Consider the following 15845-nt stretch of genomic DNA (forward strand, 5'->3'; position numbering starts at 1 on the left):
GCTCCAGCCTCCAAGTAACAATGAACCACAAACAACCCAAATCAGACGGCTGACTGTCCAAACAAAGGGAATGCAGCAACAAATCTATCCAGGATAGACTATGCAGAATCATCCAAACAAGGACTGGAAAACAGCCAGACCTCCGTACTAGCAAGCTATGCTACTCGGAGAAGCAGATATAGTGAACTAAACAAAAATCAAACAGAAAATACAATATAAACTATACTATACCTATCTGTTTTTGCATTTTCCCCAACTATATACGATTTTGTTTTTGTTTTTCAATCAGTATAACCAAACAACTAACTATATTGAAGAAAGAGGATTTGAAACCTTCTGCACAAGGAGATGAAGCAGTCAACACGATCGATGAACGATCAGCAGTATGAAGTCAAAGCTAAACTCATTGATGTGAGGATATATGATCGTGACAGTACGATGTCGGCGTGGAGGATCATCGGAAAATTGCATCAGAGATGTCACAGAGATTAATGCAAATCGCAGAGATAGAAAATAGCTATTGTCGAGCTTGTCGTAGAATATCGGAAGGTCGATTTCATTGAAATCGCAGTGGATGCAAATCGAAAATTCAGGTTGATCATCGGAGATGCGGATGCAATTGCTAGTGTATAAGGAGTCCTTAATAGCTTCTAGCCTTATAATCGGCTCATGACAGCATCTATCTTTTCTTGGAAAAGTTGTAAAATCTAACTCTGCAATCGAAAATCCAGAGAAGAATGCAAAAACAGAGGATTTTGGACGAATTTACAAAATGGTCCCTGAACTTTGAAAACATTGCATTCTGGTCCTTACAAGAAACCAGAACTACAAAGATCTTTCATGAACAAGAGTTTAGGCCTTTTTAGGGTTGATGGTGTAGGTGTAGTGACACGAAAATAACATAAAACTAAGGAAGAACATGATACTCCCTCCGTCCCTAATTAACTGTCACCTTTTCTATGTAAATTACATAGGAAATGTGACACTTGATTAGGGACGGAGTTAGTATTTAACCAAGGCATTGAAAGAAAATGAGAGAAGAACTTTAAGAACTACATTTTTACTTATAATCTTCTTCAACACACTATTATTCCATATATTTGAGTACATAGAGAAGAGGGTCTTTTATAGTCAAGATAAAGTGCAACTTGTACAAGAAGTTGTACACAATATCCAATGTTGTTATAACAAAACTTCTCCTTATGACAAAATCAAATTACAAACCTTCCAACAATTTTACCTTCATAATTTTAATCATAAAAGCATACTTCCAACATTTTTTGTCCCATTTTTTTCTTGAACTTGAGAGCAGATGAAGTAAATCGAGCAGGGTCGATGTGTTCTCGCTTAAACGAGCTGATTGTTGCTTTTTGTTGTTTGGCCATCACCTTGAGCTTCAAAGCTTGGGTACGTAGTATTGAGTGATCTAGAAGGAAGTAATCTGTGGAGGAAATGAGAGAGATTCAATATTTTCTGAGAAACCATATATATATAGTACTAGTCTTCTTCGTACTAGTCTCCTCAAACTAAATAATTAATTCAGCAAAAATCAGAGATAATACGCGAACGCTCTAGAGATAATATTATTAGGTTCTAATCTGTTCATTGTCTATTCCTTTTGTTTCTTACCTTGTCGCTTATTATCACAGTTGAAATTGTTAAATCGCCAAATTAAGGTCCTATTTGCTCTTGTCAGCGAAAACATGACATTGCAACAATCAGAAAGAAGACGAGGAGATTTACGTGGTTCGGTCAATCTGACCTACATCCACGGATAGCAATTCTTTTCTGTTATGGAAATAAAGAGAGGAAATACAAAAAAGCAATCTCTGTTCTGCAAATCCTATTCCTATACTAATAGAGAACGAACACGGAAAAAAGCTTGAAACATCAGTTACATTTGAAAAACAACCCAACTTAATTTACATATATAGCTAGTATGTCCATGATGACGACGTGGCAGAGGAACTGTTGGTGACAACTTGACCTGCAAAAAAAGGAATAAGAAAGGTTGGATAAGAGGCTTAATACAACCAAAAACATTAATAGAAGAGATAAATAGATAGCTTAATTAATCAAGTAAACTAACCTTCAAGGCTTGCAAAATATCTCTCGTCTTGTTCATGGATGTATGAGGAAACAAGATGGAACAACCAGTACACATCCAGAAAAAAACCTTCAAAAAAGAACACGAAACAAAAAACTGTTTTATAAGAATATCTTAATGAACACAAACTGCTTAAAAGTTTGCTACCATCATTAGATTCATATGCTATTAACTTAAACTATGCTCTGGTAACCAAAGTAAGCTCAAAGTTGGCAAAAGGGAAATATAAGACTAGGCATGTTAGTATTGAAATGAATCTGTGTCAATTAACGTTGCTTCAGCAGAACAAAACCATGAATAAGAAGAGATGAAAACAAGTTTTTGACATGACAATTTCGAGCCAATAATGTGACCACCCAATGCCATGGAAGCATTATTGCTAACTTTATGCATAGTCAGTTCCATGACAATTTTAGTATTTCTCATTCAGTCAAACACTTCAAGCTCAACATTAATAACAATTAACCATGTGGTGCGTAATGTAGAATATATATATATATATATCCTAACCTTGATCAAGGCTTGCAAATTAAGTATCTCTGATTTATATGTACTTGCCATGAATAAGAAGTATCTCTTGTCTTGTTGATGGAATGAGTAGATCGGATTTATTCATCATCTGACACAGGGTCATCCATAAACGTACTTCCCATCAATACAAACAACAGGTATGTCAGCAATCTTGCATCAGTCTTATCTACTACCGGTGCTCCATCTTCTGCGACAGGAACATCCTCTGAACCTACAAATAAATGCTATCAAAACATCACCATACTAATAAAGGTTTGAAATCATCATTTACTGCTCCAAACCAGAGTGTTACCATACCTTTAGCTCTTTGATATTTCCAATGATCAGGACCTGCCCAAGCATTTTTCTATGGTTGTTTAACAATAGGCCCTTAGCTCCACCTTCATCGAAGTGTTTGGATGTCTGATGATACAGCGGATCCACTACGAAGCAGCTGTAAAACAACAGAAGTGCTATCACGCCCTTTACTAAAATAAACTCATTAAAATGAAGATTGCATGATTTCTTCCCATGTTCTAAACTTACCCTCTTTTTTTCATCCAACTTTTGGAATTGATTGAGCCCAGTAGCTTTGGTTGCCGCAAATCTCCGCTCTAATGTCTCCATAGTGCCCTTTCTCAGCGCTTGGGCAGGCGTATCAGCAGCCATACTGAAAAAAAAATTAAAAAAAAAAAATCAGGTAGAGCACAAGATCATAGCTACTGATTGATTTGAGTATAACCGTATTAAAGCATGAGAAACAAACAAACTAGCTGAGAATCTTATACGCAGAAAAACTAAACAACCTAATACATGATTAATTAATCAATTACTCAATAATGTGACCACCCAATGCCATCGAAGCATTATTGCTAACTTTAAATTTTAGTAGTATTTCTCATTCGGACAAAACGTCGAACACTTGAAGCTCAACATTAGATATCAATGGGTTTCTCGTAAAAATAAAAGCTCACACGCCCACTCTTCTTGTGTAGAAAATTAATAGAAGAGATAAATAACAATTAAGCATGTCGTGCGTAATGAAGAAAATAGATATATATATATATATATTACGCTTAATTAATCAAGTAAACTAACCTTCAAATTAAGTATCTCTTGTCTTGTTCATTGGAATGAGCAGGTGGCGCGATTTATTCATCTTCTGATGCAGAGTCACTCTCATATATGTACTTGTAATCAATCTCAACTTCAGGGATGTCAGCAATCTTGCGCCAGTCTTTGCCTTTATCCCTTTTGCACCTCTCCTTAAGCAACGGACAACCAATGATATCTAGACACTCAAGTGAAGGAGGCAGGCCCTCCTTTGGTAGGGATTTGAGCTTTGGACATCTCCAGATACGCAAAGTTTCAAGAGAGGTGAGGTTGTGAAAGTTATTGAAGGAGGATGACGACATGTATTTCAGATTTTCACAAAAATATATTTTTAATTCGATAAGTCGGATGGGTAGATTTGGTAAGGATACTATGTTTAGACATCTCCAGATTTCCAATTGGGTGAGGGAGATGGGAAGATTCAGTAAGGATGTGAGGCAGATTTGATATATTTTTAATCGAGTAAGAGAGTGGGGCAGATTTGATAAAGACATGAGCTTTGGACAATTATAGACTTCTAATTGGGTGAGAGAGTGGGGTAGATTTGATAAGGATGTGAGGTTTGGACAACCAACGATTACAAATTCCTTAAGAGAGATGGGCAGGTTATTGACAGGTATCTCTTCCATGTCTGAACGATAAATGTAGAGAGATGTAAGATTGGGGAGTGTATGTAAGCCTTCCCATTCCAATAATCTCCTACAATTATTGTCGTCACCCCCAATACTCAAACTCGTAAGGGAAGTGATACCTATCAAAGATGGGGCCGCCAGTTTATCACACCAACAGATGGAGAGCTCTTTCAGCTTATTGCTTTTGGGCAAACCCCCCTGAGGGAAACACAACAAATTCGGACAATATTCAATGCTGATTTTCTCGAGATTGCCGAGTGTGTGCATATCATCTGGAAGCCTTTGCAAATTATCACACTGACGAATAACAATTGACTCAAGCTTTGTGCTCTCCATAAATGTCTCCGCCACAAACTCAAGACCTTTACATTGGTAAATATCAAGATTTGTAAGTGAAGAAGGTAAAGTTGTCTTGGTTACACATTCTAGCTTCCCACAGTAGGATACTTTCAAATATGTAATTGAATCAGGCAGCATTCCTGTTGATGACAAGAGATTCACAATCCGAAACAGACAACTTCTTCTCTATTGTAGTTGACGAGCCTCCCAAGTTATAACACTCTTCATCTATCAAAGCTTCCAAATTTGTGCACCCTTGAATATTTATTGTTTCAAGTACAGGTAACGAGAAAACTGCACTTGGAAGAGGAGATACAAGACTCGAGCATCCTTTAATTTCGAAACTTATAAGGTGTGTCATGCTATACAAGGTTATTGGAAACCTCTGTAGCCTACTACAATTATACAATATCAAATATCCAGTTGATTTCCATTTGGATGGGATCATGCTCTTAGGAACATTACCATGTATCTGAAGGTGTGTGGCTTGTGTGAGATCCATTGAACTCCTGCTGGCAATCTCTTCACAACCATCAATTTCTAACATGCACGACTCTGGAAAGTATACATTCAAAACGTTCAACTTTTCACATCTACGGACTTCAAGTTTCTTCAATGACGTAAAGTGGTTTGGTAAATTGCCTAACAGTTTTGGGCATTTCACAATTGAAAATTCACACAAGCGAGAAAACCATTCCACTTGCTTATTGACTTCAAAAACATTCCAATTTTCCCACTCTGGCATATCATGGAAAGACAATGACTGCAATGAAAGAAAGACCTTTGAATTAGTAGTACCAGAAAATTCAGCTCCCACGCTTTTTACTCCATCCATTCCTCTGATTTCTAAGACTTTGAGGGAAGGAAGTTGGCCGACTGATGGCAAATATGTACATCGTTTGCAATTCTCTAGCTTTAGGATCTTCATATTAGAGAAGGAAGGATCTCCTAACCATGTTGGGAATGCATCACCACCGTAACGTCCGATTATGAGCTCTTTAAGATTTTTGTGAGGTTGTAGCATGTTGAACACGCATTTTTCAGTCTCTGCGCTTCTAAAATCGTCAATATTGCGATCCCATCTCAACTCCAGAACCTCCAAGTGCTCTTTCTCATTCAGAATTGAATTATTAGCATCACCAACGTTTTCTAACTTTGATATATGCAGTGTACCACGTAAATCCTTCAAGTTCATCAATTCATTTACTCCACTACACCGACCACCTTTCCCTACAATGAAATTAGACAACACTTGCAGAGATTTCAATTCTCCCAATCCAGGTGGCATTTCTTCCAGCGAGTTAGCATTAGTGATGTCAAGATAACATAAACTGATCAAGTTCTCCATTTTTGAAGGCAATGTTTTAAGATTGTAGCAATCTCTCAGCGATAAAATCAACAAATTGTATAATGAACAAGTCGACTCGGGTAAACATCGAATGTAAGTGCTCGAAAGATCAAGATACCTTAAATATTTCAAATTTCCAATTGAATCAGGGAGCTCGGTGATATAGTAACCACTTAAAGACAATGTCCTCAACCTTTTGAACTGAGGAATTTGATGGAGAACACTGTTAGCCAAAAAGCCGTCATTGCTTCGTAAAGGTAGAAACGTCCTTAAATGTTTTGCTTTACGAATTCCTTCAAACCTCTTTGAGATATCACTTCCGCATGAGATATAAGACAAGTGACGTGCCCTTTTAATTCCTCCTTGATTCTCATCAATCTTTGAGACATCATCCAAAAGAAAATGTATGCCTCCGTCGACCTTTTGTGCTAGTTCATGTACGAGGTCGTGCATGATAAATTTGAAATTTTTCTCACTGGATGTTTGAAAAAGTGACCTCGAGACTAGTTCACGGAAACACATGCAGCCCGCTTCAATCACTTTCTTGTTACCTTCTTCAATGAGACCTTCTGCCATCCATAAAAGCACCAACTCTTCCTCGGTAAACTCATAATCTTGAGGAAAAACAGCACAATAACTAAAGCATTTCTTTAGTTTTCGAGGAAGGTAGTGATAGCTCAATCTTAAAACTTCGCGAACATCTCCATGCATGTTCCATATCTGGCTGTTTAATATCTCTCCCCAATCTTCTGGTGCTTTGCTGCATAGGAGACCTCCAAGGATTCTTGCTGCCAAGGGCAAACCATCACAACTAGAAACAACCTTTTCATGTATTGATTCCAGATTGATATGTACACCAACGTCTCTTTTATTAAATGCATGGGTTTTAAAAAGCTTCCAACAATCCTCATCTGACAAAAGCTTTAATTTATAAGGCTGAATAGTACCCATCATTTTTGCAACTTCTAGTTGGCGCGTTGTAACAATAATTTTACTTCCAGGGCCACCAACTATGAACAAAGACTTTAAAGGTAGCCACTTCTCTTGGCTGAAAGTATGCTCCCATATATCATCAAGAACGATCAAAAACCTTTTTCCCGTTAAAACCCCTTCCAGTCTTGCTTTAACTGATTGCAACTCTTTCAACTCACAAGGTTGAGAAGTGAGATCTTCTAAGAGTGCTTTCATTACTCTAATGATATTGAAATCATTAGAGACACAGACCCATGCTTTTGTTTGAAAGGCCTGAGACACAACATGATCCCCGTAGACATGTTGGGCAAGAGTCGTCTTTCCGGCACCTCCCATAGCAACGATTGGTATCACGTCACAATTCCCATTATCTTTGAGCAACATTTCAACAATATTCTTTTTATCATCATCTCTCCCATAAACAGCAACTTCGATCGGTGAAGACGTAGTTGGTATTGATTGCCATGTATAACTGGATCCAGAGGCTCCTCCATCCCTTCCCACCAAACAAAGTTGGTCTTTCCTCTTCGAGATAGCTTCTAGTCGACTCATGATAGCATCTATTTTGGATCCAATCTTGATCTTGAACTTGAGAGCAGATGGAGTAAATCGAGCAGGGGCGAGGTTTGCACACTTAGTTGAGAGGTTGGAAGCTGCTTGTTGTTTGGCCTTCACCTTGAGCCTCAAAGATTCGGTAGAAAATTCATCCAGGACATCTTCTGCATCATAAGCCAATTCTCGGAGATCATCCAGCCAGATCTTGACGGCATGTTGGGAGAACATCTTCTCCTCTGCATCAGCAAGAACTGCTTCGACAGTTCGAAAGAGTTTGACCAGAGCCTCCAGCTTCTTCTCAAGTCCATCACGGCGAGCAAGTTTCCACAAGTCACCAACACGAGGTGTCAACCTCTCGAACAGCACCTGAAGGAATGCGGAAAGGAAAATCTCTCCACCCACCATCTTTTTTTTTATAGAGAAGCCGAGAATTGTTTTTAACAAATTAAGCGATCAACAAGAGAGTTAAAAAATGGTAAAATTAAAGCAAGAGTGTGATGATTTGATAACAAATTGATTTCAGAGAAAAAATTAAAGACCGGAACTAGTAGTTGTGAGCTGGAAGAAAGTAATGTAAAAATAGTGAAAGCAAGATTTCGATTGATGATAAATATTCAAAGAAAAGAATGAGCATATTATTGAGTGCTGGGACTCAAAAGTGAATGTTACTTTGTGAGCAGGAATGGAATTATACTTAAAGTTGTTAAAAGCAATTCCTAACTCTACCCTGCCAAAATATATCTTTTCCTTTCTTTCACATGAAGTAACATTTAGCTTGAAAATAAATGCCTAACTTGTTTAGTACTCTACTAGTCGCAGTTCAATAATCAAATTAGTGATTCGATCAAAGTTTTTAGCTTAACTAAGGAGACAATTATTTGATTGGGAGATACGATTCCAGATGCCTATTGTCCTTTTTAATAGAAAATAAATAAATGATCAACCAAAGAAATAAGAGATAAGTTTTTATCAATGGAATACTGGTGGGCCTCAAAACTCAATAATTAAAGAAAGCAAAAGGAAGTCTCTGCTTTATTTTTATGGTATTTCCCAAACATAGTTAGCAGCCATTAATGAACGATCAACAGGGAAAAACAGATATAAAAATAAATGTAGAGAACCAAATATATGTGAATCATTCTTTAGAAAGAACTAAATTTGTCCGCCTCGGACGATTTTACAGAGATTTCTTTCAAGCATAAATGGAAAATCGTCAAACATATCCACCTTGTTGTTTCCATTTGAGCTCTTAACCTTTTTGAAATCAGCTTCTCCTTTTGGAACTGTATTCTTTGACCTTCATCTTTAGGGTAATCAATTCTTAAAAAACCAATGAAAAATTTATCAAAATGAGATCCTTTGGCAAAAAGGGTCTCCACGAAATGAGGGAAGTTCAATCGATTAGATAAACCATTAGAACTAGAAGGATCATTTGCATGAGTTGAGCTTGTAAAATCACTCCAAGAACCAATAACATAGAGAAAAACAATTAAGGTTTATTTTAAAGAATCCTCAAGAAGGTTAATTTGCACCAATCGAATATATTATCATACCGACCAATTCATCCAAAGAAATCATAATCAGATTCACAGTTGGTGGCATTTCTCTGCTCTTTGTCACATGATTGATTAATGCCTTCATTCTTTTGGATAAACAAGCCTACAATTTGGTAAGCTAAGCTCTTAATAAACCTACAACTCGGTATTCTCCAACAAGCCTACTACTCGGTAATCTCATAACAAGTTTACAATTCGGGATGTTCCAACAATCCTACAAATCGGTGATCTGATAACAAGTCTACAACTCGGTATGTTCCAACAAGACTACAGCTCGTTAAGCTCCAACAATACTATAACTCGGTAAGCTAATAAAAATCCTACAACTTGGGTAAGATCATAACAAGCCTGCAACACGGGAAAGCTCATAACAAGCCTAAAACTCGGTAAGCTCCAATAAGCCTACAACTCGATATTTTCTTAACAAGCCTACAACTCGGTAACAAAGCTTACAACTTGGTTTTCTCCTAACAAGACTACAACTAGGGTGAGCTCTTCTTAACAAGACAGTTTGGTTGATTTTCATAAACATCCTCTATGGACCAAGCCAAAAGTGCAAAATCATTAAACAGTTGCAGAAATGGAGAAACTTACAGGTTCATCATCCAAGTTTAGAGACTGAAACAACCATTTGCAGGCCAAAGTAGAGTTGAAAGTGAGAGAATCAGCTGTGAGTTGTTGTTTTTGTGGTAACTATTTGCCACAGAAGACGCAAATGACGGAATGATCACCTCTAAGAAGCCTCCCATTACATTTCTTGCACCTCATATTTGGGGACGATGGATCGATTGGATGATTAGGAATTATTGAGGGTTCATCATCTGGGTCGTACCAGGAAACATTGTCTTGTTTTCGAAGGCAAGTTTGGAGTTGATGAATAAGTTCCAATGGGATTTTGAAAGACGACATTGTCATTAGTTTGACATTGTCATTAGTTTGTTCAAAATATACAGTATATATGTATACTCTTTCTCACATACACATACTAGTTATACAAGTCCAATTCAATAATTAATCAGTCTTCAACAATTGATTAAAAGAAGAAGAATGAAGTGAAAGGGAAACCTAGAAAGAAGAAACTTGGCCAACAAGCCACTGTCTTTGGAGAAATTGCTGCAAAAACATTCTTGGAAGTGTTTTTGATGAATATGAACAATAATGGGGTAAAACAGTGTGGTGGAAGTGCCTCTAGAATCGATTCAGGTGTTGCTGGTAAGGAAATGGTGTTGTCTGATGAGAAGGATGAAACTTCACATCGAGGAGTGTTGGAGGACGTTTCTGTAGCTGAAGAAAAGACTAAGGACTCAGATCGAATTGAAGAGAGTCCATTTGTGGCAGCTTCCAGCTTTGCGTCCGTACAGAAGTCCGTTAACTTCATCGATGCAATTGACTTCTCCGTGACCGGAATACAAATCGGCGGACCACCGGAGACCGTCGATTCAACTCAGAAAGATGTCGTATACACTGCCAAAATGAGTAATTAGACTACATTTTGTCTGAGCAAAAAGCCCCAAATATCCTAGGGTTTCTCTCTACAGTATACAGTTTTCCGTTTGCTGCAATAAACTTAGCTAGCCAATTTGGTACTATCTATCTTTCTCTATACTAGATGGATTTAGTCGATTAAAAGCTTATTTTAGCTTGGAAATGAGGCTGCGAGTCGATTGGTGAAGTCAATTCTATCAATTATCTACTCTAGAATAAAATGTGTGATCGAATTGCAGAAAATGCTAAAAATGAGTCTGTAAATTGGGGGAATTTTATGCAGGCCTCTTTTCTTGTTCATTTCAGTTCAGTTAAGCTACATTATGTCTTAGTAAGTTGTAATGAAGATTTGAGCCTTAGAAAATGAAAGTTGCTATCGAAGAAGTTTGTTTCAGTTCTTAGTTCAAACAAGTCCAGTAATCTTTTTCATTTTCAAGCAAGTTAAAGAAAAGTAATATTGCAGTCTCATTTAGAATAGCATAGTTGAACTTTCTGCATTGATAGTTTTCCATTTTAAAGGCTGAGTCGAAAAGTCAACTTCAAGTCAACATATTGAGGAAATTGAAGAGGGAGAAGTTTTCTACTGCAAGTTTTCACCATTTACACTTTACCAGAGGATTAAAAACACAAGAGAAGTAAAGTTTGGCGATTTAGAGATATTTGGCATTATTTCAGATTGCTTTATGAAGAAACCACCGTACTATTCTGGTTTTTGTAAAACCAGACTTATTTTCTTTTCATTTCTCAATTATTGTAATTAGAACTTTTATGACGTCTAGGGTGTAACAAGACCACTATATAAGGTTTTTATCTTCCTCATAGCAGTTTTATGAGCTCTGAATGAAATTTGCAGAAAATTCAAGTTCATCATCTTTATTTTTACCAGTTTCAAACAACCTTAGCTATATAAGGACATACATAGTATGAAAAAGGAATGGATGGAATGTGTAAGCCAATGAACAGTCAAATTTGGCCAATAAAATTGAACAATGGTCAGTTTGCTAAACACTGTTTGCCTGTTTGAACTTTATTTCTTTACTATAACTGTTATTCCCTAATTTCACGGAGAAAAATATATTTGAGCATGTGATCATGCAACAATTTTTCTTTGGACTGTTGGAATGATGAACCGAAATCCCCTAACTAGAGAAGGAAATCGATTCTGCAAGATCTAGCACAGCAATAGCAAGAACACCTTTGAGGAATTTCATCAAACACCTTTTGTGCATAGGTTATAGCTTGCTTCCTTCTCAAGGCACATCAAAGGCTGCTCTGATTTTCTAATCCAGCAAATATATATTATATTCTAAACACACTACCAAACCACAAAAATGTCGAACAGTTGGTGTGCATTTAAGAAACTTAGACTCTAAGCTACCAAAAATCCATACTGACACTTCCCAGAGACATAAAAACATACCATATAATCTATCCATCAGCTAATACATGAAAAGAGGATGCTAAGCATGAGGAAGAAAATAAAAGGAGAAAAAGCCTGTAGAGACTACATTTTTAATAACTATGAAAGCTTCAATTTTTGTTGTTAATAAAACCGATTACAGTAGTGAATAGAGCTTGAAGCTTTCAATTACAATTAGCTCATAATATTCCAATTAGCTCATAATGTATGGCATCAATTCAATTGTCCTGAATAGAAACCAGGGAGGCAGTATAACAGATGCCTGGAATTATACTTCTAACTCTTCCTAGTCGATGGGGTGGAGGAGGAAGAGGCACATATTTAGAGAGGCGAGTTACAGGATTGTAAAGAATGAAATGCTCCAATTTCCAGAATAGGATATAATCTTTCCAAGTGGCAAGTATGCGGGTAATATAATCAACCTTGGCGTTTATAGTTTTACCGATATCTGATAGATATGTTATGGACAACCTCGCCCATTGCTTATTGGCATAGTCTTTGATAACCCATGTCTCAAATTGTGATGTGGAGCGGAAGTAGATTAAAGCCAGAGATCCTCTCCATTTGAGGAGCCTAAAGCGGTTCAAGGTGGTATTATAATTATAAGGCTTAGAGCCTAGGAACGGCGGATGAGGAATCAGCACGAATTCCTCCTTTGTGAAATCAAAAGACATTATCATACCTGGTATGTTGGAATTGGTGTTTTCCCAGTCAGGGTCGTGAAAGACAAGCCAGTGTGCGTCGCCATGAGCACATACAGTAGACATCTTAGCAAAGCAGTAAGGTGGAATGGAAGGAATACTTCGCCAAGAATTATAAATATTTCCTCCGAGGGTGATAATCTCCACAATGTTTGGAAAAATAGCATGAATAACCTTGTGCTTTTTGGAGATTTTATCATAACCGAAAGCAACAGCCTTATGGTTGAACATTGGACGCCTCCTCGGTGGACCCCTGTGGATGTTGTTGGGACCAAAAGGAATTGCAATCGGTGGTAATGAAACAATTTGTTTTGTTGCAGGATTGCATACACTTAGCGTTGGAGAATCAAAAAAGCAAAACAATCCATAAGATTCGGCAACCGCACGTCCCAAGAAACCATAGTAACGCCTCAACGATAAAAGAGGGTGTCTCTCTGATAGTGCCTCCACATACGCTCTGCTGTCCTCCGACACAACAACCGAGTACAGATCTGAGGCCATTATATCACAATTCATCTGAAAGATCACGAGTTCAGATTCTTCTTCGCCGCCGCCATCCTCTGCTATGAATGTCAGGTGCCTTGCACAAAATATAGGAGTTTTGATTATCAAACGCCACCGTTTACAGACGAATCGACACGAACAATGGATTGACTTTGCAGGCAATCTAATCAGGATCTCCACTAGGATCTCCTCTGGTACATCTCCGATGCCCGTTCCGCCATTAATTTTCTTTTCCCTTTTTCGCTTCATAGATTTGATTTCAGAATTTTTTCTCTTCATAGATTTGATTTCATAATCCATCAGAGATAGAGACTCAGATTGTAACCCTAAAGCTTTCATCAGCGACACATAGCAATTTGTTTTGTTATCAGCGACACGTGCCAACTGTCTAGTACTGGCTTACACACATGACGTTTTCTTCAGTTCGGTTGTGTTTCTGTTCTGTACTTTAAAAACTTACTACATCTGTACTTAACTTGGTGTTTTTTTCTATTTGACACGTGAAAACTATTTTTCATCCCATCACTCGCCTTCACTTTAACACAGAAGATGATAACAACTTCAATCAAAGTTCCTTTTCTCACCACTACTCAGAAACAACATCAAAATCGAACATAAAGTCAAAATAAAATTTAATAGTTTATGACTTAATGTAAGAAATCAATGCTTACTTTCAGATATGTGTATTAAATTCTTTGTTGAGGTAGATCAAGGCTCATATCATATTCAAGGAAATTGTCCGTCCTCGAGGATCACACAACAATTCTGATCTGTTCATACAAATGGCTTCATTAGGAATAAAATGCTTTTTTCTCTGGTAGAAGAGGACTGTAAATTACCAGTGAAGGAAGACATTAGATCGGAACATTCATGGCCGGGCATTTTGCAGAGATCTTTGAGGATAGACACTGCTGCATTCCTGTTCCGGTGGAAATTAAGAAAACTATATATTACTTGCGTCACTCAAATATAGAATCAATTAAAAATATGGAGGTGTTTCTTTCATACCCTCTTGGAGAAAAATCATGTATTCCGAGCCAATACAATTCATGTCGAATAAAAAAATCATAACCCAGTTTTAGTTAAAAGAAACTTAATTTGAACTAGAGACTTGAATTCTTGAACAGAAAGACATCATTGATTATAAATGGGTTTTTACATCTGCTATAAATAAATCAGAAGCATGTCTCGTGATCGGGGAAGAAATCTGAGCCAGGTGAGCGATCGGCCTGAAGAGCAGTTGATCTCAACATATCCAATAGCCTTTGTTGAGATAGAGCAGCAAAAGCAATTAAAGTTCCCTGAAACTATAAATATTTTAGTTCCCAAATATTCTTTTATATTCCTAGGAAGTTATCTTTTATATATTCCTAGGGAATTTTCTAAAACATAATCGAGCCAAATCTGTTGGCCATTTTCATATTCTATATATGTTTTATTCCTGGATTCAGATTTTGGCCAATTGAAATATTAAAATTCCTCCCATATATTAATTTAAAGACCAGATACAAAAAAGGAAATTGCAAATTGATAACATCGATTGAAATGATGAAGTTAAGCCTAGAAAATGATCGATCATATATCCTCGTCCTGATGTGCAATATTGTGGTGTTGAGCAGCGTGGAGGCGGCGGCTGTTGCGATTGAACCCAGGTGCTCAACCTGAGACGACTCACTCCAATTCTTGCGCAAAAATCCATCACTTCTCCCTCATTCAAGTCCCTCAGACTCCACCTGACATGGTTCGCAAAATCCATCATTTCGGCCTTCTGGACTTTGCTGAACCCAATCGTCCTTCTTGACTTGCCCCTCGCCAGCCGAACCGGCAGCTTCCCTGGGTCCGTACCCCAAGAACCGGTCTCACTTCAGCAGGGAACCAGTCTGTGGACCCGGCACTACTGCTCCCAGGAGCATAGCAGTCGATCTTCGCAGCCTCCTAGTCGATCGCCGCAGCCTCCTCCTCCTCACCATCTGCCACCACAACTTCACGGTGGTGATAGCAGTGGCAGCAGCAGCTCCTGAAGTAGTTCGGAAGGACAACTTAGCTCTATATCAGTTCGGTTGTGTTTCTGTTCTGTGCAAAATATTTTTCATCCCATCACTCGTCTTCACTTCAACCCAGAAGATAATAACATAACTTTTTCTTATTCAGTTTTAACAAACTCCGTCAATCAAAATTACAATTAGCGGAAGCCGATAATGAAAATTAATTACAGGTTAAGTTTACGACATATAGTATAAGAAATCAATGCTTATTTTGTGTCAGATATATGTATCAAATTCTTTGTTGAGGTAGATTGAGGCTCGTGATCCAGGAAATTATCCATCATGCTTCCAGCCATATCTCAAAATACAATTATTACACGCACACACAAACACACACAGAGAATAATCAGCACTGAAGGTAAGCAATCAAACTCAAGTTTCATAAATTGAGAGTGTAAAAGGTAACAAAAGTTGCAACACAAAGACACAGTCTGGAGAATGAGAAGGCATAAATAAATACTCGTTAAAAAAATACTACCTCCGTACCAAAATACATAATGTTTTCATACAAATAGATATATATTTAGTCAATAATCTTCGCGAGATACATGTTTATTT

General features: G+C 37.5%; 2 protein-coding genes across 2 annotated transcripts; both read right to left on the reverse strand.

The window, feature by feature from the left end:
* Positions 1 to 1250: 1250 nt before the first annotated feature.
* On the reverse strand, positions 1251 to 7981 carry LOC139881151 (putative disease resistance RPP13-like protein 1). The gene is made up of 4 exons (XM_071865666.1): positions 4906 to 7981; positions 3820 to 4841; positions 1630 to 1657; positions 1251 to 1441 (listed from the first exon to the last, which is right to left on the reverse strand). The coding sequence occupies exons 1-4, from the start codon at positions 7979 to 7981 to the stop codon at positions 1251 to 1253; spliced, it is 4317 nt and encodes a 1438-aa protein (XP_071721767.1).
* A 4274-nt stretch (positions 7982 to 12255) lies between these two features.
* LOC139881152 (putative F-box protein At1g19160) lies at positions 12256 to 13581 on the reverse strand. The gene has a single exon (XM_071865668.1). The coding sequence runs from the start codon at positions 13579 to 13581 to the stop codon at positions 12256 to 12258; it is 1326 nt and encodes a 441-aa protein (XP_071721769.1).
* Positions 13582 to 15845: the final 2264 nt, after the last annotated feature.

The sequence above is a fragment of the Rutidosis leptorrhynchoides genome, unplaced genomic scaffold (genome assembly GCF_046630445.1).
Source record: "Rutidosis leptorrhynchoides isolate AG116_Rl617_1_P2 unplaced genomic scaffold, CSIRO_AGI_Rlap_v1 contig119, whole genome shotgun sequence".
NCBI classification, from domain to species: Eukaryota; Viridiplantae; Streptophyta; class Magnoliopsida; order Asterales; family Asteraceae; genus Rutidosis; species Rutidosis leptorrhynchoides.